This window comes from Colossoma macropomum, unplaced genomic scaffold (assembly GCF_904425465.1).
Source record: "Colossoma macropomum unplaced genomic scaffold, Colossoma_macropomum, whole genome shotgun sequence".
Taxonomy (NCBI): Eukaryota; Metazoa; Chordata; class Actinopteri; order Characiformes; family Serrasalmidae; genus Colossoma; species Colossoma macropomum.
In genome coordinates this window covers 42452648-42480631 of record NW_023494802.1, presented here as the reverse complement: position 1 = coordinate 42480631, position 27984 = coordinate 42452648, and the positions used below count along the sequence as shown (strand labels likewise).

Below are 27984 nucleotides of genomic sequence, written 5' to 3'. Positions count from 1 at the left end.
TTCAGAAGTTTACATTTTAATAGCATTTCAGTATCTGTATATGATTCACTGTCATGGATGTAATTTAATGAAATGAATTCTGACAGAAACACAATAATTACAGCAAACTTTTATATAAATTACATTAATGGTGAGATTCTTTCATTAATTATTTAGTTTTATTACAAATAATTTTAAACACTTTTGCATCCCTTTTTACGATGTATCCCCAAACGAGGACGAGACACTGTACAGACGAGACTTTATAAACGTTATCAGATTTACTGAGACAGCAGTGATGATATGAAAGTGGGTTCAAATATAAACCTTTTGAAACCTTTTTAGTGACTTTTCAAAGCTAATTTAGCTGCTTTACTGAACGTAGCTGAGTTCACGTTCTGTCACGAGTGAAATAACTTCAGTATAATATAAATGTCCTTCAGTTCTGATGACTTGGTGAGTTATTTCAGTGTTTGTTACCAGCTTGTACTGATTTATAGGGACATTTCAGAGCAGGTTAATCTGATATCTCTCAGATACGCTGACCAAACAAGTGAGTGAAGATTTGATCAGCTTCCTCTCACAGCGGTCAAAAGTCAGAAGCTCAGCCCTGATTGGTCAGCAGAGCTGTTATGGTCCTCAATCCTGAATGTAACCATCCCTGGAGCAGGTCAGAGATGCAGCATTTTATCATGGTGATGTACAACAACAAAAAAGATCCATTTACATTTACATCATTTAGCAGACGCTCTTATCCAGAGCGACTTACCAAAAGTGCTCTGTCTATCTAGAGAAAGTATCTTTGCTAGTTACCAATAGGTTAGAGAGAAAGACAGTCCTGAGCTCAGATACTGCTAGAAACAAAAAGTCCCTGTTGATACAGAGAGAAAAAGGAAGAGAGTTAAACACAGAGCAGTGCAATACAATACAATACATAAGTGCAGTCCACCGTCCTGAGACAGAAAAATAGATCAAACTAAGTGTAAAGTCAGCTGGACAAGCAAAAAATCCTGCTTTGTGGGATCAGATTAGTAGATACAGTGGATTTTAATGATCATCACACAAAACTATCAAGGTTCACTGCACATGCTCTCAGTTTTGCATTTAAATACATTTAAATACAACTTATATATCTGCATATGAAGTTTTCTGTTTGATGGAATGAATTTTAGTTTTATTCAGAAAAACAGAATCACTGAAATGAAGCTGCAGTGGTCGATTTATCCTCCACAGCGCTGCCCCCTGGTGTTCAGGCACAGGGCTGCAGGTGCAGTGTTAGCGCCCCCTGGCTGTGGAGCTGCAGTAAGCGCAGGAATTCCTCGGGCATGGCGTGCACTGCACGGTCTGGCTGCATTTTATCGTAGTAATGATAATTCACCGGCCGCTGGTGCAGGTCAGTGCTAAACGGCCAGAATCCGTACACGTGCACATTCTCGCATAGCTCCAGCGCCGAGCTGATTAGCATAAACCCTGTTGATAGGCGCTGTGCCCTCAGGCCACGCCCCCTCCAGAATCGGTCCAGTGTGCGCATGTAGGTGGGGCTTAAGAACAGCAGGTGGCGCTCAGGCCACATTGCCTGCAGCAGGTTAATGGACTGTTTAGTGCAGAATGTGTAGGCGAAGGCAGCGATCATGAAGGACGTGTTAGTGTATTCACTCAGCCTTCGTCTTAAACGGCTGTCGTTACGCATGAAGTCAGAAAACCTAAAACAAAAAGAGAAACAACTGCTACTTGTTATTTCACAATCATCTACCAGAACAATGATTAAATTTACTATCTGTACCAGCTAACATGTCCATGTGGGCCCCATGTGAGTTTTAAAGGGGCTGCGCGGGTTATACCTGGGAATGGGCTTGCAGTGGGCTATATGTGGGCCCCACCTGGGTTATAATCATGGGTCCCAGCTAGCCTCCAGTCATGGGCCTCAGGGGGGTACATTGTGGCTCCAGTTGGGTTAATAATGTGTGACCGAGTTAGGCTGCAGATGTGTGCCTGAGATGGGTTAATATTGTGTGACCCAGTAAGGCTACAGTTGGGCTACAGATATGAGCTCTCGTTGGGTTAATGTTGTGGCCCCAGTTTGTTAGAGATGTGGGTCCCAGGCGAGTTAATGCTGTGGGCCACATATGAGTCAGAGTTGTAGGACCTAATTGGGCCATTGTTATGGGCCCCAGTTGGGTTAGAGTTTTGGGCCATAGTTGGGTTAGGGTTGGGGGCCCACGTTGAGTTAATGTTGTGTGACTCAGTTAGGCTACAGATGTGGGCTCTAGTTGAGCCTCACTCAAATTACCAACTCATGTGTGAGTCCTGGGAGTTGTTTTGTAATCAGTTTGTAATCAGCATTTATTTTCATAAATATACAAACATGGAATTTGAAATACGTAAAAAATTTATAAACAACATTTAAATTTTTTAAATACAATATTATAAATAATCATAATGCATAATTAAGGATTAAAGACCAATTTCTATAACTGGTTGAAACTGCTTGGAACATTCTAGATGCCCTCAGCCTTAAAATGCTAAAAGGCTAGCCTTACATGGCTGAGGATCAATTAACAGAAATATGGCTATAAGAAAGTGATAATTAGTCCGATATCACTGATATGGAACATTTTGTTAAAGGGATTAGTTAGTTAGTTAGCTATCAATCATTTCATTTTCAATTCGATTTATAGAATTATCTATACAATTTATGCTAATCTTTTTATTTTGTTGATTAAGAAGTTGTAAAATTAGATTCAGTTTGATTTCTGATACAAATTTGTGAGGAATTTGCTGTGTAATACGCAGTTTTGCAGATAGCTAACAGTCTAAAAAGCTTGTCAAATAATATTTGGAGTTAAGCTACTAGTTAAAGTACAACCCCAATTCCAACAAGTTGGGACATTGAGTAAAATGTAAATACATGTAAATAAAAACAATGTATTGATTTGCAAATCTCATAGACCCATATTTTATTTACAGTAGAACATAGCGCACAGATCAGATGTTGAAAGTGAGACATTTTACCATTTCATGAAAAATATTAACTCATTTAGAAGTCACTGTAATTAACTACAATTTCTCTTTGAGATCAATAAACTTCTATCTATCTACCTATCTATCGATCGATCGATCTATCTATCTGTCTGTTTGTCTGTCTGTCTGTCTATCTATCTAATTGAAGCCAACCTTGACCCCTTTTTTAACCTACATGTGGGGCCAGTGGATGATTACTCAGATGGGCTCATTAATGGCCCACATGAAGCTGGTGGACAAATCTTTGTAGGTCCCAACTGGGCAGCCCAAAGGGGGTCCAATTGGCAGCTCATTGTTAACCCATGGGGGCCATAAGTAGAAATGTTGGCTGGGGTGTCACTCCGTTAAAGAGGAATAGCTTTGTTTACGTTAAATAACAGTTATAATGTGTGTAGATGAGGCAGTGACTTACTCTCTGCTGATCTGACTCAGGTTGATGTTCATCAGATCACATTTCACACCCACATCACTGTTATTGACTGGAGCCATGTTAAATCTGCTCAGACACATTAGAATGAAGAGTCATTAGAATTAAAGACACGCTGTTGACACATCGTTCCTGTTTCCTCTATAAATATTACTCAGAATCTGAATCTTTCCGTGAACTGATGTTCTAACTTGATGTGAATTTAACTGTAAGTTTTAAGCACTTACTAGTCTAAAATGTCAGAGCTGAACTCACACACTTTTACCAGAACTGTCTGTGTGTTCTGAGTTGAACAGCTACCCATCCTGTGCATCTGATGCAGTTCTTCTTCTGCCCTGATCGGGTGTCCACTGCTCGCCCATCTTCTGCATCAGTTTGACCACCACAGAGCTGTACAATGCTGTGCAAACCTCACCTGCATGAACTGACCCTCCTGATGCTACTGCTGTGGTCCAGACTCAAAATATTTAATCAGAGCCATTACTTCACCTGCTTTTCCCTTTTCTGTATTTTAATCATTTATAGTAATGGTAAAATCTCATTTTGGTAAAATCTCATTTTGGTAAAATGTTCATTTTGCTCTTGTGCTATTGTTTGCTATCTGGTATCGACCAGAGGAGGATGGGTTCCCCTTTTGAGTCTTGGTTGCTCTCAGTGTTTCTTCCTCTTGCTCTGAGGGAGTTTTGACTGCCACTGTCAACATTGGTGAAGATCTTGGGGGCTCAGACCTGGATTCTTCTGTAAAGCTGCTTTGTGACAACACCTGTTGTAAAAAGTGCTCTATAAATAAACTTGACTGGAACATATCAAACCCAGTGACTTCATACTTTTTTTTACCTCAACCTCCTGGAGTCTGTGCTGCACTCTGTTAACACTGTATACTGTAATCAGTCACTCTTAACAGGACTATCTGCCTGTGTGTTTCTTTGCTGAGTTGAACAACTGCCCATCCTGATGCTGCTGCTTCATCTTCCTTGATTGTATGCCTTGTGGAGCTTCAAGCTGTACAATGATGTTCTTCACCGGCATGAAACTTACCCTCTTGATATTTTTGCTGCACAGACTTTATGTAGTTATAACTGAAGTTTGGGGGGAGGAACATGGCTGAAACTCCTCCTTCTTCCAATCTAGGCCTATAAATTCATATCCTCACTTTTTGTTCCTGTGATTTGCAGTCAGTTGCGAGAGGCCAGTGCAGCTACGAGCCGCTCTAGTACAGACCTGGACTCTCTCTCCTGAATTCCCTTCAGCTGTCTGCCTGCTCCTTCTGCAGATACAGTCCAGTCCACATTGCTATGAAATCCATTTTCATCGCTTCTGCTGCTCTGGCTAGTGAGCCCTCGATAGGATGTAGGATCTCGATTTCTCTGGCCACACACAGTCTCCCTGCTCGTTTTCCGCAATTCCAACGAGGCTTGAAGCCTTGACGGCTCGTGCTCCTCTGCCAAACTTCCTGTCTTACCCTGCCTTGCCTAGCTTTTCAACTCCTTTCTGACTTTTCATGACTCAATCTCATCCCAGCTCCATCTCAAGTTCAACCCTTTCCTGGTTCAGCTCTGATGTGTCTCAGCTATACAGCTCCTCACTCCAATCGGCACCATCCCGGACCAGCTCCATCTTGGATTAGCTCCAACACAACTCAGCTCTGCAACTTATTTCTGTCTCAACTCTGCTTCATAATGGATCAGCTCTGCAACTTATTTCTTCGCCTTTGCTCCGTTTCGGGTTAGCTCCAGTACAAAAAGCTCTGCATCTCATTTCTGACTCCACTTGGCTTCTTCTCAGATCCACTTTTATGCGCCTTAGCTCTGCAACTCCTTTCTGTTTCAGCTTGGCTCCATGTCAGATCAGTCCCATCTCGGATCTGCTCCATCTCAAATCAGTTCTACCTAGGTTCAGAGCGGACAGAGTCAGCTCTGCAACTCACCGCTGTCTTAACTTGGCTTCACCTCAGGTCAGCCCCACTTCAAATGAGCTTTATCTCGACTCAGTTCCATTTCTTCATTTTTCCCTCTGACTGGACTGCTATTGGTTTGTTTGTGAAAATGGTGCCAGTAACCTGCTGCTCTCCTAGTGACTTTGGCTGTTGCCTTTACTCTCTCATCTCATTCAGCTCTCAGTCCTGGGAGCCATGTCTTTTCACCATTGTCAGTGTTTTGGGGGCTTAAATTCCAAGCAAGTGATTCTCAACCAGTGTCATAACTGAATATCTGTGCTGTTACCAAGAGTATTTTCCATGCCAAACTACCTCCCACAGTGGCCAGAACATCATCCAGTTGCCTCTCAGGCCCATCAACTGTCATATGGATCAGCTACCTCCAGCAGCCATTCCTGGTCCATGTTCAGTTCATTCAGGAGGATGTAATCTGCTTTATTCTCATCCAACCCCTTTGCCTGCCTCGTTTAACACAATCTTCACAATATGGGATCCACCAGAGGAGGATGGAGAGGAATTCCCCTGTTGAGTCCTGGTTCCTCTCAAGGTTTCTTTCTCAGTGGGAGTTTTTCTTGCCGCTGTTGCCCTTGACTTTCTAATCAGGGGTTCAGACCCAGATGTCTGTTAAGCAGCATGTCACCATGTCACACTGAATCAAATTCATCTGCTCCATTTTTCTTCTCATCTAACATCCTTAATAAAAGTCAAGTCAAGAGGCTTTTATTGTCATTCCATCTACATGCAAGTACACAGTGGAGTGAAATTACGTTCCTCCAAGAACAACAACCTGCAACAAGGAACAAAAGTACAAAGTACAAAATTACAAAGTGCAAATGTACAGCGTGCAAACAAAAATTAAGCTAGAAACAATACAATAAATACAATAAATTAAACAGACATTAGGCACAGTAAACAGACCGGACAGTGCAGCACCGACACAGCACTCATTTCTGGACATGAGGTAGTGGAATAAGGTGCAGACATATTAAACATGCTGTGATCGGTAAGTTACATAGTCAGATAACATACATAAACACAGCAGATTACTGAGGTAGTAAAACAGTGCAAGTAGAGCATCAAAAGAGGTGTGTGTGTGTGTGTTGGGGATTTAGTTCAGTCCTTGTGAGTTTAAAAACCTGATTGCTTGAGGAACAAAGCTGTTGCAGAGTCTCGCAGTGATGGCACGGATGCTCCGGTACCTTCTGCCAGACGGCAGCAGTGAAAAAAGTCTGTGTGAGGGATGGATGGGGTCGTCCACAATGGTGGTGGCTTTGCGGATGCAGTGTGTGGTGTAGATGTCTGTGATGGAGGGGAGAGAAACCCCGATGATCTTCTCAGCTGTCCTCACTATGCGCTGTAGGGTCTTGCGGTCAGATGCAGTGCAATTCCCAAACCAGGCGATGATGTAGCTGCTCAGGATGCTCTCCACAGTCCCCCTGTAGAACATGGTGAGGATGGGAGGGGGAGATGAGCCTTCTTCAGTCTCCGCAGGAAGTAGAGGCGCTGCTGGGCTCTCTTGGCTATGGAGTTGGTGTTGAGGGACCAGGTGAGGTTCTCTGTGATGTAGACAGCAAGGAACTTGGTGCTCCAGACGATTTCCACAGCAGAGCCAGTGATGTTCAGTGGGGCATGGTCAACTCGCACTCTTCAGAGGTCAACAACCATCTCTTTAGTTTTGTCTACATTCAGAGACAGGTTGTTGGTTCTGCACCAGTCTGTTAGCCGCTGCACCTCCTCTCTGTACGCTGACTCATCATTCTTGCTGATCAGACCCACCACAGTCGTGTCATCAGCAAACTTGATGTGGTTTGAGCTGTACTTTGCAGTACAGTCATGAGTCAGCAGGGTAAACAGCAGCGGACTGAGCACACAGCCCTGAGGGGCACCGGTGCTCAGTGTGGTGGTGCTGGAGATGTTGTTACCTATCCTGACTAACTGAGGTCTCTCAGTCAGGAAATCCAGGACCCAGTTACAGAGGGAGGTGTTCAGGCCCAGCAGGCTCAGTTTTCCCATCAGCTGCTGAGGGATGATGGTGTTGAATGCTGAACTGAAGTCTATGAACAGCATTCTGACATAAGTGTCTTTATTGTCCAGGTGGGTGAGAGCCAGGTGGAGTGTGGTGGAGATGGCGTCATCTGTTGAGCAGTTGGGGTGATATGCAAATTGCAGTGGGTCCAATGAAGGAGGAAGCTGATCTTTAATGTGCCTCATAAAAAGCCTCTCAAAGCACTTCATGATGATGGGAGTGAGTGCAATGGGATGGTAGTCGTTGAGGCAGGACACTCTTTAGCACAGGGATGATGATGGTGGACTTGAAGCACATTGGAATGACTGCAGTGCTCAGAGAGATGTTGAATATGTCTAGGAGAACATCAGCCAGCTGTACGGCGAATTCTCTGAGCACTCTGCCCGGTATGCTGTTGGATCCTGGTGCTTTCCATGGGTTGACTCTGTGTAGAGTTCTCCGCACATCAGCTGTGGACAAACAGAGTACCTGTTCACTTGGAGGAGGTGTGGATTTCCTCACCGTCGTGCCGTTCTGTGCTTCAAACCAAACAGAAGTTATTTAGCGTGTCTGGAAGGGAGGCATCACTGTCACAAGCAGGTGGAGGTGATTTGTAATGATGGAGGTGAGGAGGTAAGGAGGTGATGGCCTGGATGCCCTGCCACATGCGCCGTGTGTCAGCGGTGTTTGAAAGTGATTGTGGATTTTCTTTGAGTAGGCACTCTTGGCCTCTTTGATGGCCCGGGAAAGCTTGGCTCTTGCTATCCTGAGGCTTGCTTTGTCCCTTTGACTTGAAAGCCTTGTCACGGGTTCTCAGCAGCATGCGCACCTCTGCAGTCATCCATGGTTTCTGGTTGGGGTGTGTTGTGATGAGTTTGGAGACAGTAACTTCATCAATGCACTTGCTGATGTAGCCAGTCACTGATTCTGTATACTCCTCCAGGTTGATGGAGTCACCGGAGGTTGCTGCTTCTCTGAACATCTCCCAGTCAGTGTGCTCAAAACAGTCCTGAAGAGCAGAGATAGCTCCTGGTGGCCAGTTTCTGATAAATGGTCTGTATGCTGGAATAAGCATCACAGAGATGTGGTCTGAGTAGCCGTAATGGGGCGGGGCTCAGCCCTGTACGCGCCGGGGATGTTTGTGTAAACAAGATCCAGCACGTTAGCCCCCCGGGTTGCAAAGTCCACATACTGGTGGAATTTAGGGAGCACTGACTTCAGATTGGCATGGTGGAAATCTCCAGCAACAATAAACAGTCCGTCTGGGTGTGTTTTGCAGATCGCTGATAGCGCTGCACAGCCTGCTCAGTGCGGTGTTAGCTTTAGCACTGGGAGCTATGTACACCGCTACTATGTACAGCGTATTTAGCTCTCTTGGCAAATAAAATGGCCTGGCTCTGACAATCGCAAACTCCACCAGCGGTGAGCAGTGACTGGAGACTAGCATCATGTTTTTACACCATTCAGAGTTACACTTCGAGTCTTACTGCACAGCTCAGCATCTCTGTCTGCACAGAAGCACAACAGGCTGTCGAGCTGAATGGCTAAGTCCATGTCTCCGTAAAAACGAAAACACAACATACCTGTGTTTTAACTCCTGCATGTTCTATGAACTCTGAGTGTTGAACTGCCCCAAATAAAGCCATTCCACACTGCCAACAGACCTACATGCCTCCTTCATTACAACATTAGTCCAATCTAACTGCAGTGTCAGTGCTGATAATAATAAGTTATTTCATTTCAAACAGAAAATGTAGAGACTCTCAGTATTTTAATTCCGTGTGGACAGTGCTTTAGTTAACCATCTAAAAATAGACTTTACAGTATTATTTTTTGTTCCCGCTTTTTATAGATATTTTTAACGGCCGTGAGAGCCAGCAGAAAGGCAGGGCCCAAACTCCGAGTGAGGATGAAGCCTGGCGAGGATGGCACATGAATCCTGAACACCGCCGAGGGATGTGAGTGAACACAGTGAACTCACGGTTCTCCTCTCCCCACTGTCCTCACCGGGCTTCGTCTTCCTGCCGGCTCTCGCGGCCGTCATCAGGGCCTGGGGGACGGGCGCATGCCATACTCACTTATTTATTGTGGTAGATATTAATACACAGTGTTGGTGACGGGTTTTACTCAATGTCTTGTTTTATAGATGATGAGATTTACCGATGGTGATTTTTACTTGATGAATATTTTTAAGTGATGAGGGGTTTTACACAATGATGGGTTTTACCTGATGACAAAATCTGCACTGTCGATTTCTCTTCCACAGCTACTGTTGAGTAGAATCCCACCACTGCCCACCACAGCACAATGGCCCAGAGAGCGCCCCTTCCAGGGCATGTCCTACACACACACACACACATGACTGTTTGAATAAACAGTTTAATCTAAACACTCGAGATCAATTACTAGCTTTTTAAAAAAAGATCATCATCCTGGATTTATATCCTCTGATTGTTGACCTTTACTTTATAAACTGTTTGTTCCCTAAAGATTAAAAATACAATGAAAGTGTCTTAAAGTTTAGAGTAAAGTCTTCAGAACAGGACTAATATGGGTTATCTCTCTGGTCTTGGAGAGAACATGTGCAGCAAAATTTTGGAAAAAGAGTCATTTATTGTTATGTTGTTTCACTTATTATTTTTTTGGAGAACAGAAACAGCATCACTACAGTCCAGATTACTAGTTATAAAATCACGAATAAGCATTTCTGCATTTGTTTCAAAGAACTGTTAAACTGCACTTCTGGAGAAAATTTTAAAATGCATTCACTGCGATTAAAGAGACGCAGTTAAGCAGAAGTCAATTTCCTTTATTAAAGACTGCAGGCGGCAACAGCCACACTGTGCAATAGAGTCCTAGTCAGAACAAACCTAGGAAATAACTGGAAAACAAACACTCTGGAATTACCATGTAAAGCACATCTTGAACAGTCTTCAATACAGATTTCAAAATTTAAATCTGTATCTAAAACACACATGTAGGATTGTTTACAAAAGGTTTTAAAATGGGTGAAATTCACTCTGGACACAATCAGCAGTACAATCAGTCCCATCATCTCTGATTACAGATCACGGAGGTGACATACACTGATAGAACCCAAAACAGAACCCTGGGGAACTCCACAATAATATCACAGCTACTAGAGGACATGAGACGATGTCAGTGTCCTGTCTGATCAAACACACCTCTGGTCATCAGCGGTGAAGCTGGACTGAAGTCCTGACTGAGCCGTACCTGAGGCAGCTTCCTGTACACATCAGGTCTGAGTTTGTATTTGACGTTTGGTCTGGTTTCATATGGAACGCTCTGATTAACCTCAGAGTTCTTCTGAGTCAGGAACAGAGAACCGGACGCATTACAGCAGGAACTCAACTGCACTCTACCAGAGAGAGAGAGAGAGAGAGAGAGATACAGACAGAGAGAGAGTGAGAGAGAGATATTGGGTCATTAATAGACTGAAGACCTGATTTTTTAAGGGTTTGTGTTTGCAAATAGTTGATCTAGTGGAGAATTTCATATTTCATATGAACTAAAACATCAGGACTAGTTTTAGTTCTAGGTTAGGTGGACTGAATGAAAAATGTCTCGCAGGATTAGTGCTGTACGTGTTACATGTCTGTCTTAACGAATATGTAACTGTAAAAACAGTTTATAGACGTTTACAATAGTGTTTAGTTTAAAGCGAACAGCAGGAAGGAGCAGCTGCAGAGATTTACTAGATCTGAAAGGCGACTGTTCGTAGATTAAACCCAGATTAAACCTGTGGCTGTCAGTGACACTCACTACTGAAACATGATCAGAAAAAGAAATCAGTAGTGCAGATTAAACTGGAGTGATGGACTGATGGAGTGATGGACTGATGGAGTGATGGTCAGATTGAGTGATGGCGTGACGGTCAGATCGAGTGATGGAGTGGTGGTCAGATTGAGTGATGAAGTGGTGGTCAGATTGAGTGATGAAGTGGTGATCAGATTGAGTGACGGAGTGATGGTTAGATCGAGTGATGGAGTGATGGTCAGATCGAGTGATGGAGTGATGGTCATATTGAGTGATGGAGTGATGGTCAGATCCAGTGATGGAGTGATGGTCAGATTGAATGATGTTGTGTTGGTCAGATTGAGTGATGTTGTGGTGGTCAAATTGAGTGATGGAGTGATGGTCAGATTGAATGATGGCGTGATGGTCAGATTGAATGATGTTGTGGTGGTCAGATCGAGTGATGGAGTGATGGTCAGATTGAGTGATGGCGTGATGGTCAGATTGAATGATGTTGTGGTGGTCAGATTGAGTGATGGCGTGGTGGTCAGATCGAGTGATGGAGTGATGGTCAGATTGAGTGATGGAGTGATGGTCAGATCGAGTGATGGAGTGATGGTCAGATCGAGTGATGTTGTGGTAGTCAGATCGAGTGATGGAGTGATGGAGTGATGGTCAGATTGAGTGACGGAGTGATGGTCAGATTGAGTGACGGAGTGATGGTCAGATCGAGTGACGGAGTGATGGTCAGATTGAGTGATGGCATGGTGGTCAGCTCGAGTGATGGAGTGATGGTCAGATCGAGCAATGGCGTGGTGGTCAGATCGAGTGACGGAGTGATGGTCAGATCGATTGATGGCGTAGTGGTCAGATCGAGTGATGGAGTGATGGTCAGATTGAGTGATCGAGTGATGATCAGATTGAGTCACGGAGTGATGGTCAGATTGAGTGATGGTCAGATTGAGTGATGGCATGGTGGTCAGATCGAGTGATGGAGTGATGGTCAGATCGAGTGATGGTCAGATTGAGTGATCGAGTGATGATCAGATTGAGTCACGGAGTGATGGTCAGATTGAGTGATGGAGTGATGGTCAGATCGAGTGATGGCGTGGTGGTCAGATCGAGTGATGGAGTGATGGTCAGATTGAATGATGGCGTGATGGTCAGATTGAATGATGTTGTGGTGGTCAGATCGAGTGATGGAGTGATGGTCAGATTGAGTGATGGCGTGATGGTCAGATTGAATGATGTTGTGGTGGTCAGATTGAGTGATGGCGTGGTGGTCAGATCGAGTGATGGAGTGATGGTCAGATTGAGTGATGGAGTGATGGTCAGATCGAGTGATGGAGTGATGGTCAGATCGAGTGATGTTGTGGTAGTCAGATCGAGTGATGGAGTGATGGAGTGATGGTCAGATTGAGTGATGGCGTGGTGGTCAGATTGAGTGATGGCGTGGTGGTCAGATTGAGTGATGGAGTGATGGTCAGATCGAGTGATGGCATGGTGGTCAGATCGAGTGATGGAGTGATGGTCAGATCGAGTGATGGTGTGGTGATCAGATTGAGTGATGGAGTGATGGTCAGATTGAACGTTGGTGTGGTGGTCAGATCGAGTGATGGAGTGGTGGTCAGATTTAGTGATAGAGCGGTGGTCAGATTGAGTGATAGAGCAATGGTCAGATTGAGTGATGGAGTGATGGTCAGATTGAGTGAGTGATGTTGTGGTGGTCAGATCCAGTGATGGAGTGATGGTCAGATGGAGTGATGAAGTGGTGATCAGATTGAGTGATGGAGTGATGGTTAGATTGAGTGATGAAGTGATGGTCAGATTGAGTGATGGCGTGGTGGTCAGATTGAGTGATGAAGTGATGGTCAGATTGAGTGTTTGAGTGATAGAGTGATGGTCAGATTGAGTGATGGAGTGAAGGAGTGATGGTCAGATTGAGTGACGGAGTGATGGTCAGATTGAGTGATGGAGTGATGGTCAGATTGAGTGATGGTGTGGTGGTCAGATCCAGTGATGGAGTGATGGTCAGATTGAGTGATGGAGTGATGGTCAGATTGAGTGATGGAGTGATGGTCAGATTGAGTGATGGAGTCATAGTCAGATTGAGTGATGGAGTGATGGTCAGATTGAGTGATGGCGTGGTGGTCAGATCAAGTGATGGAGTGATGGAGTGATGGTCAGATTGAGTGATGGCGTGATGGTCAGATTGAGTGATGATGTGGTGGTCAGATCGAGTGATGGAGTGATGGTCAGATTGAGTGATGGAGTGATGGTCAGATTGAGTGATGGAGTCATGGTCAGATTGAGTGATGGAGTGATGGTCAGATTGAGTGATGGCGTGGTGGTCATATCGAGTGATGGAGTGATTGAGTGATGGCGTGGTGGTCAGATCGAGTGATGGAGTGATGGAGTGATGGTCAGATTGAGTGATGGAGTGATGGTCAGATTGAGTGATGGAGTGATGGTCAGATTGAGTGATGGAGTCATGGTCAGATTGAGTGATGGAGTGATGGTCAGATGGAGTGATGGTCAGATTGAGTGATGTAGTCATGGTCAGATTGAGTGATGGAGTGATGGTCAGATCGAGTGATGGAGTGATGGAGTGATGGTCAGATTGAGTGACAGAGTGATGGTCAGATTGAGTGATGGAGTGATGGTCAGATTGAGTGATGGAGTGATGGTCAGATTGAGTGACGGAGTGATGGTCAGATTGAGTGACGGAGTGATGGTCAGATCGAGTGACGGAGTGATGGTCAGATTGAGTGATGGCATGGTGGTCAGCTCGAGTGATGGAGTGATGGTCAGATCGAGCAATGGCGTGGTGGTCAGATCGAGTGACGGAGTGATGGTCAGATCGATTGATGGCGTAGTGGTCAGATCGAGTGATGGAGTGATGGTCAGATTGAGTGATCGAGTGATGATCAGATTGAGTCATGGAGTGATGGTCCGATTGAGTGATGGAGTGATGGTCAGATCGAGTGATGGCGTGGTGGTCAGATCGAGTGATGGAGTGATGGTCAGATCCAGTGATGGAGTGATGGTCAGATTGAGTGATCGAGTGATGGTCATATTGAGTGATGGAGTGATGGTCTGATCCAGTGATGGAGTGATGGTCAGGTCGAGTGATGGCGTGGTGGTCAGATCGAGTGATGGAGTGGTGGTCAGATCGAGTGATGGAGTGATGGTCAGATCCAGTGATGGAGTGATGGTCAGGTCGAGTGATGGCGTGGTGGTCAGATCGAGTGATAGAGTGATGGTCAGATCGAGTGATGGAGTGATGGTCAGATCGAGTGATGGAGTGAGGTCAGGTCGAGTGATGGAGTGATGGTCAGTTCGAGTGATGGTCAGATCGAGTGATGGTCAGGTCCAGTGATGGAGTGGTGATCAGATCGAGTGATGGAGTCATGGTCAGGTCCAGTGATGGAGTGGTGGTCAGGTCGAGTGATGGAGTGATGGTCAGATCGAGTGATGGAGTGACGGTCAGATCAAGTGATGGAGTGATGGTCAGGTCGAGTGATGGAGTGATGGTCAGTTCGAGTGATGGCGTGATGGTCAGATCGAGTGATGGAGTGATGGTCATATTGAGTGATGGAGTGATGGTCAGATCCAGTGATGGAGTGATGGTCAGGTCGAGTGATGGCGTGGTGGTCAGATCGAGTGATGGAGTGATGGTCAGGTCGAGTGATGGAGTGATGGTCAGATCGAGTGATGGCGTGGTGGTCATATTGAGTGATGGAGTGATGGTCAGATCCAGTGATGGAGTGATGGTCAGATCGAGTGATGGCGTGATGGTCAGATCGAGTGATGGAGTGATGGTCAGGTCGAGTGATGGAGTGATGGTCAGGTCCAGTGATGGAGTGATGGTCAGGTCGAGTGATGGAGTCATGGTCAGATCGAGTGATGGAGTCATGGTCAGATCGAGTGATGGAGTGATGGTCATATTGAGTGATGGAGTGATGGTCAGATCCAGTAATGGAGTGATGGTCAGGTCGAGTGATGGCGTGGTGGTCAGATCAAGTGATGGAGTGATGGTCAGGTCGAGTGATGGAGTGATGGTCAGGTCGAGTGATGGCGTGGTGGTCAGATCAAGTGATGGAGTGATGGTCAGGTCGAGTGATGGAGTGATGGTCAGGTCAAGTGATGGAGTGATGGTCAGGTCGAGTGATGGCGTGGTGGTCAGGTCGAGTGATGGAGTGGTTGTCAGATCGAGTGATGGAGTGATGGTCAGGTCGAGTGATGGAGTGAGGTCAGGTCGAGTGATGGAGTGATGGTCAGTTCGAGTGATGGTCAGATCGAGTGATGGAGTGATGGTCAGGTCGAGTGATGGAGTGATGGTCAGGTCGAGTGATGGAGTGGTGGTCAGGTCGAGTGATGGAGTGATGGTCAGGTCGAGTGATGGCGTGGTGGTCAGATCGAGTGATGGAGTGGTTGTCAGATCGAGTGATGGAGTGAGGTCAGGTCGAGTGATGGAGTGAGGTCAGGTCGAGTGATGGAGTGATGGTCAGTTCGAGTGATGGTCAGATCGAGTGATGGAGTGATGGTCAGGTCGAGTGATGGAGTGATGGTCAGGTCGAGTGATGGAGTGGTGGTCAGGTCGAGTGATGGAGTGATGGTCAGATCGAGTGATGGAGTGATGGTCAGGTCCAGTGATGGAGTGATGGTCAGGTCGAGTGATGGAGTCATGGTCAGATCGAGTGATGGAGTGATGGTCAGGTCGAGTGATGGAGTCATGGTCAGATCGAGTGATGGAGTGATGGTCATATTGAGTGATGGAGTGATGGTCAGATCCAGTGATGGAGTGATGGTCAGGTCGAGTGATGGCGTGGTGGTCAGATCGAGTGATGGAGTGATGGTCAGGTCGAGTGATGGAGTGATGGTCAGGTCGAGTGATGGCGTGGTGGTCATATTGAGTGATGGAGTGATGGTCAGATCCAGTGATGGAGTGATGGTCAGACTGAGTGATGGCGTGGTGGTCAGATCGAGTGATGGCGTGGTGGTCAGATCGAGTGATGGAGTGATGGTCAGGTCGAGTGATGGAGTGATGGTCAGGTCGAGTGATGGAGTGATGGTCAGGTCCAGTGATGGAGTGATGGTCAGGTCGAGTGATGGAGTCATGGTCAGATCGAGTGATGGAGTGATGGTCAGGTCGAGTGATGGAGTCATGGTCAGATCGAGTGATGGAGTGATGGTCAGGTCGAGTGATGGAGTGATGGTCAGATCCAGTGATGGAGTGATGGTCAGGTCGAGTGATGGCGTGGTGGTCAGATCAAGTGATGGAGTGATGGTCAGGTCGAGTGATGGAGTGATGGTCAGGTCGAGTGATGGCGTGGTGGTCAGATCAAGTGATGGAGTGATGGTCAGGTCGAGTGATGGAGTGATGGTCAGGTCAAGTGATGGAGTGATGGTCAGGTCGAGTGATGGCATGGTGGTCAGGTCGAGTGATGGAGTGGTTGTCAGATCGAGTGATGGAGTGAGGTCAGGTCGAGTGATGGAGTGAGGTCAGGTCGAGTGATGGAGTGATGGTCAGTTCGAGTGATGGTCAGATCGAGTGATGGAGTGATGGTCAGGTCGAGTGATGGAGTGATGGTCAGGTCGAGTGATGGAGTGGTGGTCAGGTCGAGTGATGGAGTGGTTGTCAGATCGAGTGATGGCGTGGTGGTCAGGTCGAGTGATGGAGTGGTTGTCAGATCGAGTGATGGAGTGAGGTCAGGTCGAGTGATGGAGTGAGGTCAGGTCGAGTGATGGAGTGATGGTCAGTTCGAGTGATGGTCAGATCGAGTGATGGAGTGATGGTCAGGTCGAGTGATGGAGTGATGGTCAGGTCGAGTGATGGAGTGGTGGTCAGGTCGAGTGATGGAGTGATGGTCAGATCGAGTGATGGAGTGATGGTCAGGTCCAGTGATGGAGTGATGGTCAGATCGAGTGATGGAGTCATGGTCAGATCGAGTGATGGAGTGATGGTCAGGTCGAGTGATGGAGTCATGGTCAGATCGAGTGATGGAGTGATGGTCATATTGAGTGATGGAGTGATGGTCAGATCCAGTGATGGAGTGATGGTCAGGTCGAGTGATGGTGTGGTGGTCAGATCGAGTGATGGAGTGATGGTCAGGTCGAGTGATGGAGTGATGGTCAGGTCGAGTGATGGCGTGATGGTCAGGTCGAGTGATGGAGTGATGGTCAGGTCGAGTGATGGAGTCATGGTCAGATCGAGTGATGGAGTGATGGTCAGGTCGAGTGATGGAGTCATGGTCAGATCGAGTGATGGAGTGATGGTCATATTGAGTGATGGAGTGATGGTCAGATCCAGTGATGGAGTGATGGTCAGGTCGAGTGATGGCATGGTGGTCAGATCGAGTGATGGAGTGATGGTCAGGTCGAGTGATGGAGTGATGGTCAGGTCGAGTGATGGCGTGGTGGTCATATTGAGTGATGGAGTGATGGTCAGATCCAGTGATGGAGTGATGGTCAGACTGAGTGATGGTGTGGTGGTCAGATCGAGTGATGGAGTGATGGTCAGGTCGAGTGATGGAGTGATGGTCAGGTCGAGTGATGGAGTGATGGTCAGGTCGAGTGATGGCGTGGTGGTCATATTGAGTGATGGAGTGATGGTCAGATCCAGTGATGGAGTGATGGTCAGACTGAGTGATGGCATGGTGGTCAGATCGAGTGATGGAGTGATGGTCAGGTCGAGTGATGGAGTGATGGTCAGATGGAGTGATGGAGTGATGGTCAGGTCCAGTGATGGAGTGATGGTCAGGTCGAGTGATGGAGTCATGGTCAGATCGAGTGATGGAGTGATGGTCAGGTCGAGTGATGGAGTGATGGTCATATTGAGTGATGGAGTGATGGTCAGATCCAGTGATGGAGTCATGGTCAGATCGAGTGATGGCGTGGTGGTCAGATCAAGTGATGGAGTGATGGTCAGGTCGAGTGATGGAGTGATGGTCAGGTCAAGTGATGGCATGGTGGTCATATTGAGTGATGGAGTGATGGTCAGATCCAGTGATGGAGTGATGGTCAGACTGAGTGATGGCGTGGTGGTCAGATCGAGTGATGGAGTGATGGTCAGGTCGAGTGATGGAGTGATGGTCAGGTCGAGTGATGGAGTGATGGTCAGATCGAGTGATGGCGTGGTGGTCAGATCGAGTGATGGAGTGATGGTCAGGTCGAGTGATGGAGTGGTGGTCAGGTCGAGTGATGGAGTGATGGTCAGGTCGAGTGATGGAGTGATGGTCAGATCGAGTGATGGAGTGATGGTCAGGTCGAGTGATGGCGTGGTGGTCAGATCGAGTGATGGAGTGATGGTCAGGTCGAGTGATGGAGTGATGGTCAGGTCGAGTGATGGAGTGGTGGTCATATTGAGTGATGGAGTGATGGTCAGGTCGAGTGATGGAGTGATGGTCAGGTCAAGTGATGGCGTGGTGGTCAGATCGAGTGATGGAGTGATGGTCAGATCCAGTGATGGAGTGATGGTCAGGTCGAGTGATGGAGTGGTGGTCATATTGAGTGATGGAGTTATGGTCAGATCCAGTGATGGAGTGATGGTCAGATTGAGTGATGGCGTGGTGGTCAGATCGAGTGATGGAGTGATGGTCAGGTCGAGTGATGGAGTGATGGTCAGATCGAGTGATGGAGTGATGGTCAGGTCGAGTGATGGAGTGATGGTCAGATCGAGTGATGGAGTGATGGTCAGATCGAGTGATGGAGTGATGGTCAGATCGAGTGATGGAGTGATGGTCAGATCGAGTGATGGAGTGATGGTCAGGTCGAGAGAACAATAAAGCAATGTTGTCGAATGGAGGAAACTTCAGTAATAAATCTGCATCATCGTGTTAAACATATTTACATGACAGTGTTCAGTGTTCAGATTCAGCTCTCCTCTCCAACATAAACCCACAGAACAGTTTTACAGCCATGCATGATTATTTTCGAGAAATATGAAGTAAATTTGCAGGTAAAAGCAGAATCAAAGCGAATCTCTGTTAGTTTCATCATCAGTGTGTTTCCAGATTAGACTGTATTCATGTGTCAATATTGATAATGTGAATTATCATAATCTGCACTCAGGAAATCAGAGCACGCTTTGGTTCCTGAAGCCTTTCGTGTTATTAAAGAGCATATTTCCCCTCATTGTCCTCTCTTCTTCTCTGGCCGCAGCGGCAAAATAAAGCTGCATTACTGGCACTTGTCCAAACTCTTCTGCACCGCCCCCCCGACCCACATGCTATAATATAAACTTATCTGCATTCGGCCTGCGAGGACTGAAACCTGACACATGTGGTTTAGTTGACTGTGTTTTCTAGCAGAAGCATAAAGAATGGGAAGAAAGTGGTTTGATGTAAAATCAGGCGAGTCAAAGAAAACTGGCCACAATACCAGTTCAGGCCAAAAAGAGAGACTGTAATACATTCTATTAAAAGTTACTAAATTGGTCAGAAACGATTTTGGTAACGGGTCTGATGTGTGGGTCAGTATGGAGTATGGTGAGTTTCATAAGTGACCTGCAGCTGTGAGCTCAGTCTGCTGGAGAAAATCTGTTTTAGTGATCAGCTGATGTAGCCTTGATCTGACCCACAATGCTATGTTTGTTCTTTATGTGTCGCTCTAAATAGTGTCTACAAGTAAAGAGAGACGACTGAGCCGCTGGTGAGCAGCAGATACCTTTGTTTTCAAGAATGCCTCTTTGATGGGCTTATTAAGTGGTGCTGCTTTTTAGCTGTACAGCAAGCTAAACACAAGGCTATAGGATGATCAAAGAACATGGATGCAGAACTTGATCTTCAGTTCCTTTTCTCCTATTCCTTTATTGTAAAATTGAAAAAATACAAATTAACCCTTTTTAACTCATACGTGTCTCAATAAAGCGTAAATCCTTGAGATGCTCTAGAGTAACTGGGACCATGTTAAAATTAGCCATGATTACAGAAATAAAGAAGAACTAGTTTTAGCAGAGAGCTACAAAGCTGATTACCTGTTTTCATAGATATACATACATACATCATCTAAACCGCTTATCCTTCTGGGTCGCGGTGAGGTGCTGGAGCCTATCCCAGCTGTCATTGGGCAGAAGGCAGGATACACCCTGGACAGGTCGCCAGTCCATCGCAGGGCAGACAGACAGACATACACATTCACACCTAGGGGCAATTTAGCATGTCCAATTAACTTAACTGCATGTTTTTGGACTGTGGGAGGAAACCGGAGTACCCAGAGGAAACCCACACAGACACGGGGAGAACAGGCAAACTCCACACAGAAACGACCCTGGTCGCCCGGGAATCGAACCCAGGCCACTCTCGCTGTGAGGCAACAGCGCTACCCACTGCGCCACCGTGCCACCCCATAGATATGCAAATAAAATGAAATTAAAAAAGAAAAGTTATACACATTGCCCATCTGGTGAAAAGAATGAATTTAAAGGCAAACTGCTTCTACTTGAACATCAGGTGACAACGAGTGAATTATGACGCTCTTTCACCTATGAGAACTGGAAGTGAACATGAATCTACATATGATAAAGTGAATTACTCGCCACTAGAGGGCGCTCTAGGACTGAAAACATCAAGTAAAAACCTTCTATTGCATGAACAAAGTACATTCGTGGTCTACTAAGACCATGACAGCTTCCATACCACATACTACGTTCCTTACGTCAAAGAGTGATGACGCATACACCGATCAGATTTCTACACTCATTGTCCATTTTATCAGCTCCACTTACTATATAGGTGCACTTTGTAGTTCTACAGTTACAGACTGTAGTCCATCTGTTTCTCTGATACTTTATTAGCCCCTTTTTACCCTGTTCTTCAGTGGTCAGGACCCCCATGGACCCTCACAGAGCAGGTCCTATTTGGGTGGTGGATCATTCTCAGCACTGCAGTAACACTGAAGTGGTGGTGTGTTGGTGTGTTAGTGAGGTTTTAAACATTTAGTGTGCTTCTCATTTGCATACAGGGCCTGTTCTCCCGGTAACTGTACTAGTTGGTTTAGTTACAGTCAGTGTTGTGTGTTTATCTGTGCTGGTGTTTGTTGTGTCAGCCTCTGTGTGTGGTTTGTGTCTACAGTCAGGGGAGCTCAGTGAGTCTGGAGTTTCTCTGAGCTGTTTATTTTACACTAAAAAGATCACCTGCAGTTTCCCGCAGTGCTTACTGACCATACGCCTTTTTACCAATAGCTAATATGCTAAATGCTACGAGAGACCATTACACACACACACACACACACACACACACACACACACACACACACAAACTCACACTGTACCTGTAAGTTTCCCTCAGAGTGATGTTGGGTTTGGCTGAACAGGTGAAGAGATCAGTTACATCAGCACAAAACACCTGCATGTCCATCCTGAAAACAATGAGCAAAAACAGTAATAAACAATGTATTTTAAATTTGATTAAAAGCACTATATTATATATTATAATAGATAATTACAGTACTGCTGTATAAATACGATTATGGCATCTTCTAAAATAATACAACAGTATCATACACAGTTACAGCATTACCTATAATAACACTGCAGTATTGTAAACAATTACGCATTGTCTATAGTAATAGAGCAACATTATATACAGTTATTGTGTTGTAATATTACAGTGGTTCTATAATTGTGCTGTATTCTATACAGTTATTGTGTTGTGCATTAAATACAGCAGTTATGATATCTGTAGCTTTAATTTCTGTGTTTTCTGTCTTTCTGTTTTCTAATCAAATCAAACAGAAGTGAAATCAGGTTTTAGGAATAATCCAGTGGAACTGCCTCTGGTTCCTCTGTAAGACTGTAAAACCGTAACACTGCACTCAGTACAGTCGTTCTGACCGACTACAGATCTTCCGTTTGGAGAGCTTTAAAGAGGAAAATGTTCCTGAATAGAAAATGAATATGATCCTGCTCAGTTCTGAGTAGCAGCAGTCAATCCAGAACATCTTCGGTAACGGATGAACAGCTCACTTTTTAGTGGTGCTCATGTTGGAGATCTTGGCCTGGAGGCGGGAACAGTGCACTCTGTGATAAAACTCCTGCATCTGATTGGCTGGATACACTCTGGAAATCATATTTACACACAGTCATTAGAGACGATTAAATACGGACAGGTTTAGCGTGTTTGTAGTGGTTTGTGGTTTAGTTCAGTCCCTGCAGACGATCTACAGAGACGCAGATTATTAATAATCTCTGTTCAGATTCTTTCACTGTAAACAGTTATGATTAGTGTTAGGATTAGGATTTGGTTTTAGAGTTCGATTCTATTGTATTCCACTTAAAGTTCAGTTGTTCATCATTAATCTATTCACTTACATTTAAAGTTTACTTTAATAACATATTTAGAACAATGTTTGTTAAAGGTGAAGTGAGTGTTCACAGGGAAGTCTCTGCCAATATTAGCAAACAATTAACATATTTCTGAAATATTATAGGCTGCAAATTAGTGTTTAAATCTCTGATAAATTGTTATATAACAGTGAAAGTTTATTTATCGGAAAACTAAAATAAATTTGCATTAAAATGCAAGTTTAAGAAAATCTTCCTTTAGTTTCATCAGCGATGTTTCCAGATTAGACTGTATTCATGTGTTTATAATGATAATCTGTATTATCATAATCCACACTCAAGAATTCTGAATAGCGTACATAGAAACATGTTTGCATTAGTTTGTATATCAACACAGAAACAATAAATAAAACATATTTAAAAGTGCTGTTACTAAATCATTTCTGACTCATTTGGTCTTTATATCATATTTACAAAACACTTTCATAATGTCAGTGTTTTGGCCCAACCTGGTATCGTATACAGTAACTGTACTTAATACTGCAGTATTATTATAGATACTAATGGTGTAGTTGACTGTAAAGGGGAAGGAAAAGGGTTGATATGATCTAAAATCAGGCGGGTCAAGCTCTGTTAATAAGAAACCAATATATGAACAAAACTGGACTGAAAACAGAGACTATAAACACAGCCTGTAGGAATAACACTGCTATAGTTTAGTCAGATATTATTTCAGCAGCAGCTCTGATGTATCGGTCAGTGTGGGTTTGATATGAGGTCATTAGAGTAAATTTGAATAAATTAATGTGAATCTCACAGTGACCTGCAGCTGAGAGCTCAGTCTTCTGGAGAAAATCTGTTTTAGTGATCAGCTAATGTAGGAGAGTAAGAGCTTTGTTCAGTTTTACTGGCTCATCGTAATGTGGCAGAACTGACCAGACAAAATAAAAGCCAGATGTTTTAATGTGAAGAGGATCAATTAAACACAACATTGTAAAACAGGCGAGAGTCAAAACCAGAGAGAGGCTAACAAGAATCATTAGCGACATCAAATGTAACGCCGTGAACCAAACAGAGGTCAAAAACTGAGAGGCCAAACATGAGTATAAGTAGACTCAGCCAAAGAGGACAAAGTCAAGAACCATGGTCAGAAAACAAACCAGGTCAAACACAGAGTAACAAGAGAACAGTGAAAGCTCTGTGTGCACTAGAACAACAGCAGCAGTGCTTCACATACGAGTGAACAGAATTAGACCTCAGGTGACTCGGATCTGGAGAGTGGTCTCTGATTGGCTGATGCTCCTTTACATTCTTTACATATTAGAGTTAATGTAGTTCAGTACACAGAGAGCCAGAAGCTAAACCCAGCAGTCATTATACACTAATATTTCTGTCTAATATCTCTACACTCTAATATCTCTACACTCTAATATCTCTACACTCTTTAATATCTCTACATTTTAGTACTTCTACACTGTAAAATCTCCACATGATCTAATATCTTATATATTTGTATATATAATATATAATTGACTCACTTGCTGAGAAAGGGAATCATCATGATGTAAACAGTCAAAAGGCTGCCCACAGTCAGCAGCATTTTGGGAGATTTTGGGAATTGATGGACGACTGACCACAGCTTCATCAGTATCTGTGTACTGGAACCATCCAGGGGACAGTTACCACAGTAAACTCCTCTGTAACTATTCCCAGTAACCGTCTTCAGTAGTCGTCCACTGTAACCATTCTCAGTAGTAGTCCACTGTAACCGTCCTCAGTAGTCGTCCACTGTAACCGTCCTCAGTAGTCGTCCACTGTAACCGTCCTCAGTAACTGTCCACTGTTAAGCATCCTGCTGTCCTGAGTTTTAGGGTTTGTGGAGCTGCTGGAAAATAGTTGGTAACCTTTGCACTGTCCCCAGTGTGTGTGTGCGGTTATCTCTCATTGGGTGGAGCTGGATGAACCATCAACACCCACACATACACACACGCACATGCACACACACACACACACACACACACACACACACACACACACTCACACACACACATACACACACTTGAGATCTATATACTGGTGGGTAGAATAAAATAACAGAAGTTGTTCTTCCTTCAGACCTGAAAACATTTATGACCTTTATATTAATACTGTACACACTTCACCTCACACACAATGCACACTCCATCAGTTTCATCTGTAAACACATTCAACATAAAACAGGACACTGTGGGTCCCAGTACAGCTTTACATTCAGGAACTTTGTCATTGTGAAAGCACTACGAAACTGGAAATGCATCAGTCTCAAATGGTGCATTTATATTTGAGACTGCACATATTTACCAGGAATAAATTTCACAAAAATGAGTTAAGAAATACAAAATATCAGCAATATACAGTATGAAATACTGATAACATCAGGGTGAAAAATGTATCAACAGCAGTAAAAGCAGTAAAGGTGCAGTGTGACAGATAAAGAGTGATTGGGGTGTTAAATGACGTGTGGTTGAAATGCTGCACATAGTCAGGGGCTTGAAATGACAAATGACATGAGAAAATAGTGCATACAGTCCAATAACAGCAACAAATCAATCTCTCAGACGGATATCTGAGTTTATTTGGGCCACAGCTTTCAGGAAGAAGCTGTGTTTCAGTCTGTCTGTGCTGATTGACCTGAGGTCAGTGCTCCTACCTGCTCAGGAGGACCTTAAACAGATGGTGTGATGTCTTTTATGATGTTATAAGTGCTCCTCAAACAGCGAGAGCTGTGAAGAAGTAACAATGATGGCAGCTCTATGACAACAATACAGTCAGCGAGGCTGACTCTCCGTAGTCTCCTCAGACAGTAAAGGCTTTATTTTGCCTTATCCACCTCTGCTGAGGTGTTGTTGGCCCAGGAGAGGTTCTCTGTGTGGATGTGAATGGACTGTGTGTGGTTTCTTATTAGTCCCAAAGTTCACAAGAATTTTCTCGGTCTTTCTGGTGTTTAAGACCAGGTTATTGTTGGTGCATCACAATGTCAGATTCTGCACCTGTTGCTGTTTGTGGCTTCATCGTTGTCTGATATGAGCCCAATGACCGTCATGTTATTTGCAAACTTAAACAGTAGCGTTTTAGAGATGTTGACAGTCGTATGTGAAAAGTGAATAAAGAAGGGGGCTTAGTATACGGCCCTGGGGGACGCCGGTGCTCAGGGTGAGGGTGGAGGATGTGTGCTTGCCCAGTTTGATACTGTGTGGGCATGCTTGCCCCAGTCCATCTGTTAGCCTGGTAGTCAATCTGGTGTTGGTCTAGACCAGCTAGGACAGTGTCTTTGATGTAGGTGAGAACCTGTCGTTAAAGCATTTGGAAATGACAAGGCTGAGAGTGACTGATAGTTATTGGGAGAGAGAAAATATGTGTGAATACCTCTGCTAGCTGGTCAGCAGAGGCCTGGAGTACATAACCTTGTACACCATCAGGCCCTGCTGCTTTCAAGTGTTATCATGATAATAATAATAATAATAATAATAATAATAATCTTAATAATATTAATAATAACAATAATCATAATAATAATAATAACAATAATTACAATAATAATAGTATATAATAATAATAATTATTATTATAATTATAATAATAATATGATAATAATAATAATAATAATAATAATAATAACAATGATAATAATAATAATAATATTAATAATAATTTGTAGTTGTGTTTTGCAGACCTGTTTCCTCCCTTAAGGTTCGCTCTGGTGATGCTGAAGTGTCTCCTGCCCAGAGCACTCATTTGACTTCACTGTTCATGTGTGGTTCCTCGTTTGTGTATGGTCAGATCCTTTCACTAACAGTGACACTGTCCACACAGCAGCTGATGTATGATGTCGTTTCTGTATTTTAATATTTTATACTAATGCTCATTCCTCTCAGTGTTTCTTCCTGTTGCTCTTAGGGAGTTTTTCCTGCCACTGTCGCCATTGGCAACGCTCATGGGGGCTCGGACCTGCTTTATGACAACACCTATTGTAAAAATCACTATATAAATAAACTTTGACTTGACGACAGTACAGATGAAGTGTTCACTTCCTGTCTGTCTGATGGGCAAATATGTTTCATTCTGCGAGTGTAAAACAGTCGGTCATGGAGAAAAACTTTAACTGTCCTGCTGGTCGGCTCGGCACTGTTATCAAGCTTTGTGTGAGATAAGAAACAAAGAAAGTTGGTCAGACTGTCCAGGTTGGTGGGGGTGCAGCCCTGTAAGCGTCCTTTATGTTAGCATAGACGTAATCTAAGGTGTTTCTCCTGGTTGTGCTTTTGCCATGTTGGTCGAATCTGGGAGGAACATTCCTGAACTTCTTCTGGTTGAAGTCACCAGCACTGATGGAAACTCTGTCCGAGTGTGTGTTCTGTTGTTTACTCATGGTGGCATATGTGTATCCAAGCATTAGCTTAGCATTAGCCTGTGGTGTGTGGTTATGTAACCAGTAATTTCACTCATAATATATGAAATTCATATAGCCAGTCACACTGCATGTGTCCTCATGATATATGTCTGCTTTATATGCTGTGCATGTTGCTCATGAATTTAGGGTGGACTGTCACTGTTCTCTGGCTGAAAGAAAGCTAACAAATCAGCTCCTCCTCACAGTCTGTTCAGGTCTAATCTCCTGTTTTCCTCCACAGAAGCCTGGTGAGCTGATAGAAGCTACAGTGGATCATTGTGGCCTTGAGGTTACAGCTCATCTCAAAGAGACCAGATGTGAGAAGACTTGCTGACCAAATATGAATTTCATTCCTGTTCATTAGTTATGCATAAATATTAACACTGTCTTCTTTATTCATATCGTAGTTACACTATATGGACAAAAGTATGGGGACACCTGCACATCACACCTACAGGAGCTTTTATGAATCCCATTCTAAATCCACAGGCATAAATATGGAGTTGGTCCCTCTTTACAGCTCTAACAGCTTCCACTCTTCTGGGAAGCTTCTACAAGATGTTGGAGAGTCTGTGGGAATTTCTGTCCATTCATCCAGAAGAGCATCTGTGGGGTCAGATACTGATGTTGGACGAGAGGATCTGGCTCACAATCTCCATTCTACCAAAGGTGTGTGATGGGGTTGAGGTCAGGGCTCTGTGAGGGTCAGTCAAGTTCTTCCACACCAAACTCACCCAGTCAGGCCTTTATGGAGCTGCTTTGGTCACTGGGGCTCAGTCATGCTGGAACAGGAAAGATTCTTCCCCAAACCGTTCCACAAAGTTGGAAGCATATAATTGTCCAAAATGTGTTGGTGCTGAGTCATTAAGGTGTCCCTTCACTGGAACTAAGGGTTCTAGATCAACCCCTGAAAAACAGCCCCATATCATCATCCCTCCTCCACCAAACTCTACAGCTGGCACAGTGCAGTCAGGCAGGTAACGTTCTCCTGGTATTCGCCAAACCCAGACTCGTCCATCAGACTGACCGATAGAGAAGTGTGATTGGTCACTCCACAGAATACGTTTCCACTGCTCCAGAGTCCAGTGGTGGCACTTTACACCATTACAGCCAATGCTTGTCATTGTGCTTGGTGATGTAAGGTTTTCAT

At 44.5% G+C, this 27984-nt stretch overlaps 1 protein-coding gene and 1 long non-coding RNA gene across 4 annotated transcripts; one reads left to right on the top strand and one right to left on the bottom strand.

The window, feature by feature from the left end:
• Nucleotides 1–39: 39 nt before the first annotated feature.
• Nucleotides 40–24342, bottom strand: LOC118821948 (alpha-2,8-sialyltransferase 8E-like). Of its 3 annotated transcripts, none has more exons than XM_036590650.1 (7): nt 23947–24340; nt 22091–22183; nt 21397–21483; nt 10603–10747; nt 9596–9708; nt 3413–3496; nt 40–1703 (listed from the first exon to the last, which is right to left on the bottom strand). In XM_036590650.1, exons 1-7 carry the CDS (start codon nt 24051–24053, stop codon nt 1229–1231), a joined length of 1104 nt encoding a protein of 367 aa, XP_036446543.1. In that variant the 5' UTR covers nt 24054–24340; the 3' UTR covers nt 40–1228. The 3 variants fall into 3 exon arrangements, with proteins under 3 accessions (XP_036446543.1, XP_036446544.1, XP_036446545.1); XM_036590651.1 differs by having other exon boundaries at nt 40–1682; nt 23947–24337; XM_036590652.1 differs by lacking the exon at nt 22091–22183 and having other exon boundaries at nt 23947–24342.
• A 2133-nt stretch (nt 24343–26475) lies between these two features.
• On the top strand, nt 26476–27290 carry LOC118822032. The gene is made up of 3 exons (XR_005008395.1): nt 26476–26628; nt 27076–27151; nt 27242–27290. It is a non-coding gene; the product is annotated as an uncharacterized LOC118822032 (long non-coding RNA).
• Nucleotides 27291–27984: the final 694 nt, after the last annotated feature.

Excerpts from the sequence above, each read along its gene's own strand:
- LOC118821948 (XM_036590650.1), bottom strand. The coding sequence starts at position 24,053 with ATGAAGCTGTGGTCAGTCGTCCATCAATTCCCAAAATCTCCCAAAATG. Across the intron at positions 21,484-22,090 it reads AACATGAGCACCACTAAAAA|GATGGACATGCAGGTGTTTT; the intron begins GTGAGCTGTTCA and ends CATTGTTTTCAG. Across the intron at positions 10,748-21,396 it reads ACTCTGAGGGAAACTTACAG|AGTGCAGTTGAGTTCCTGCT; the intron begins GTACAGTGTGAG and ends TCTCTCTGGTAG.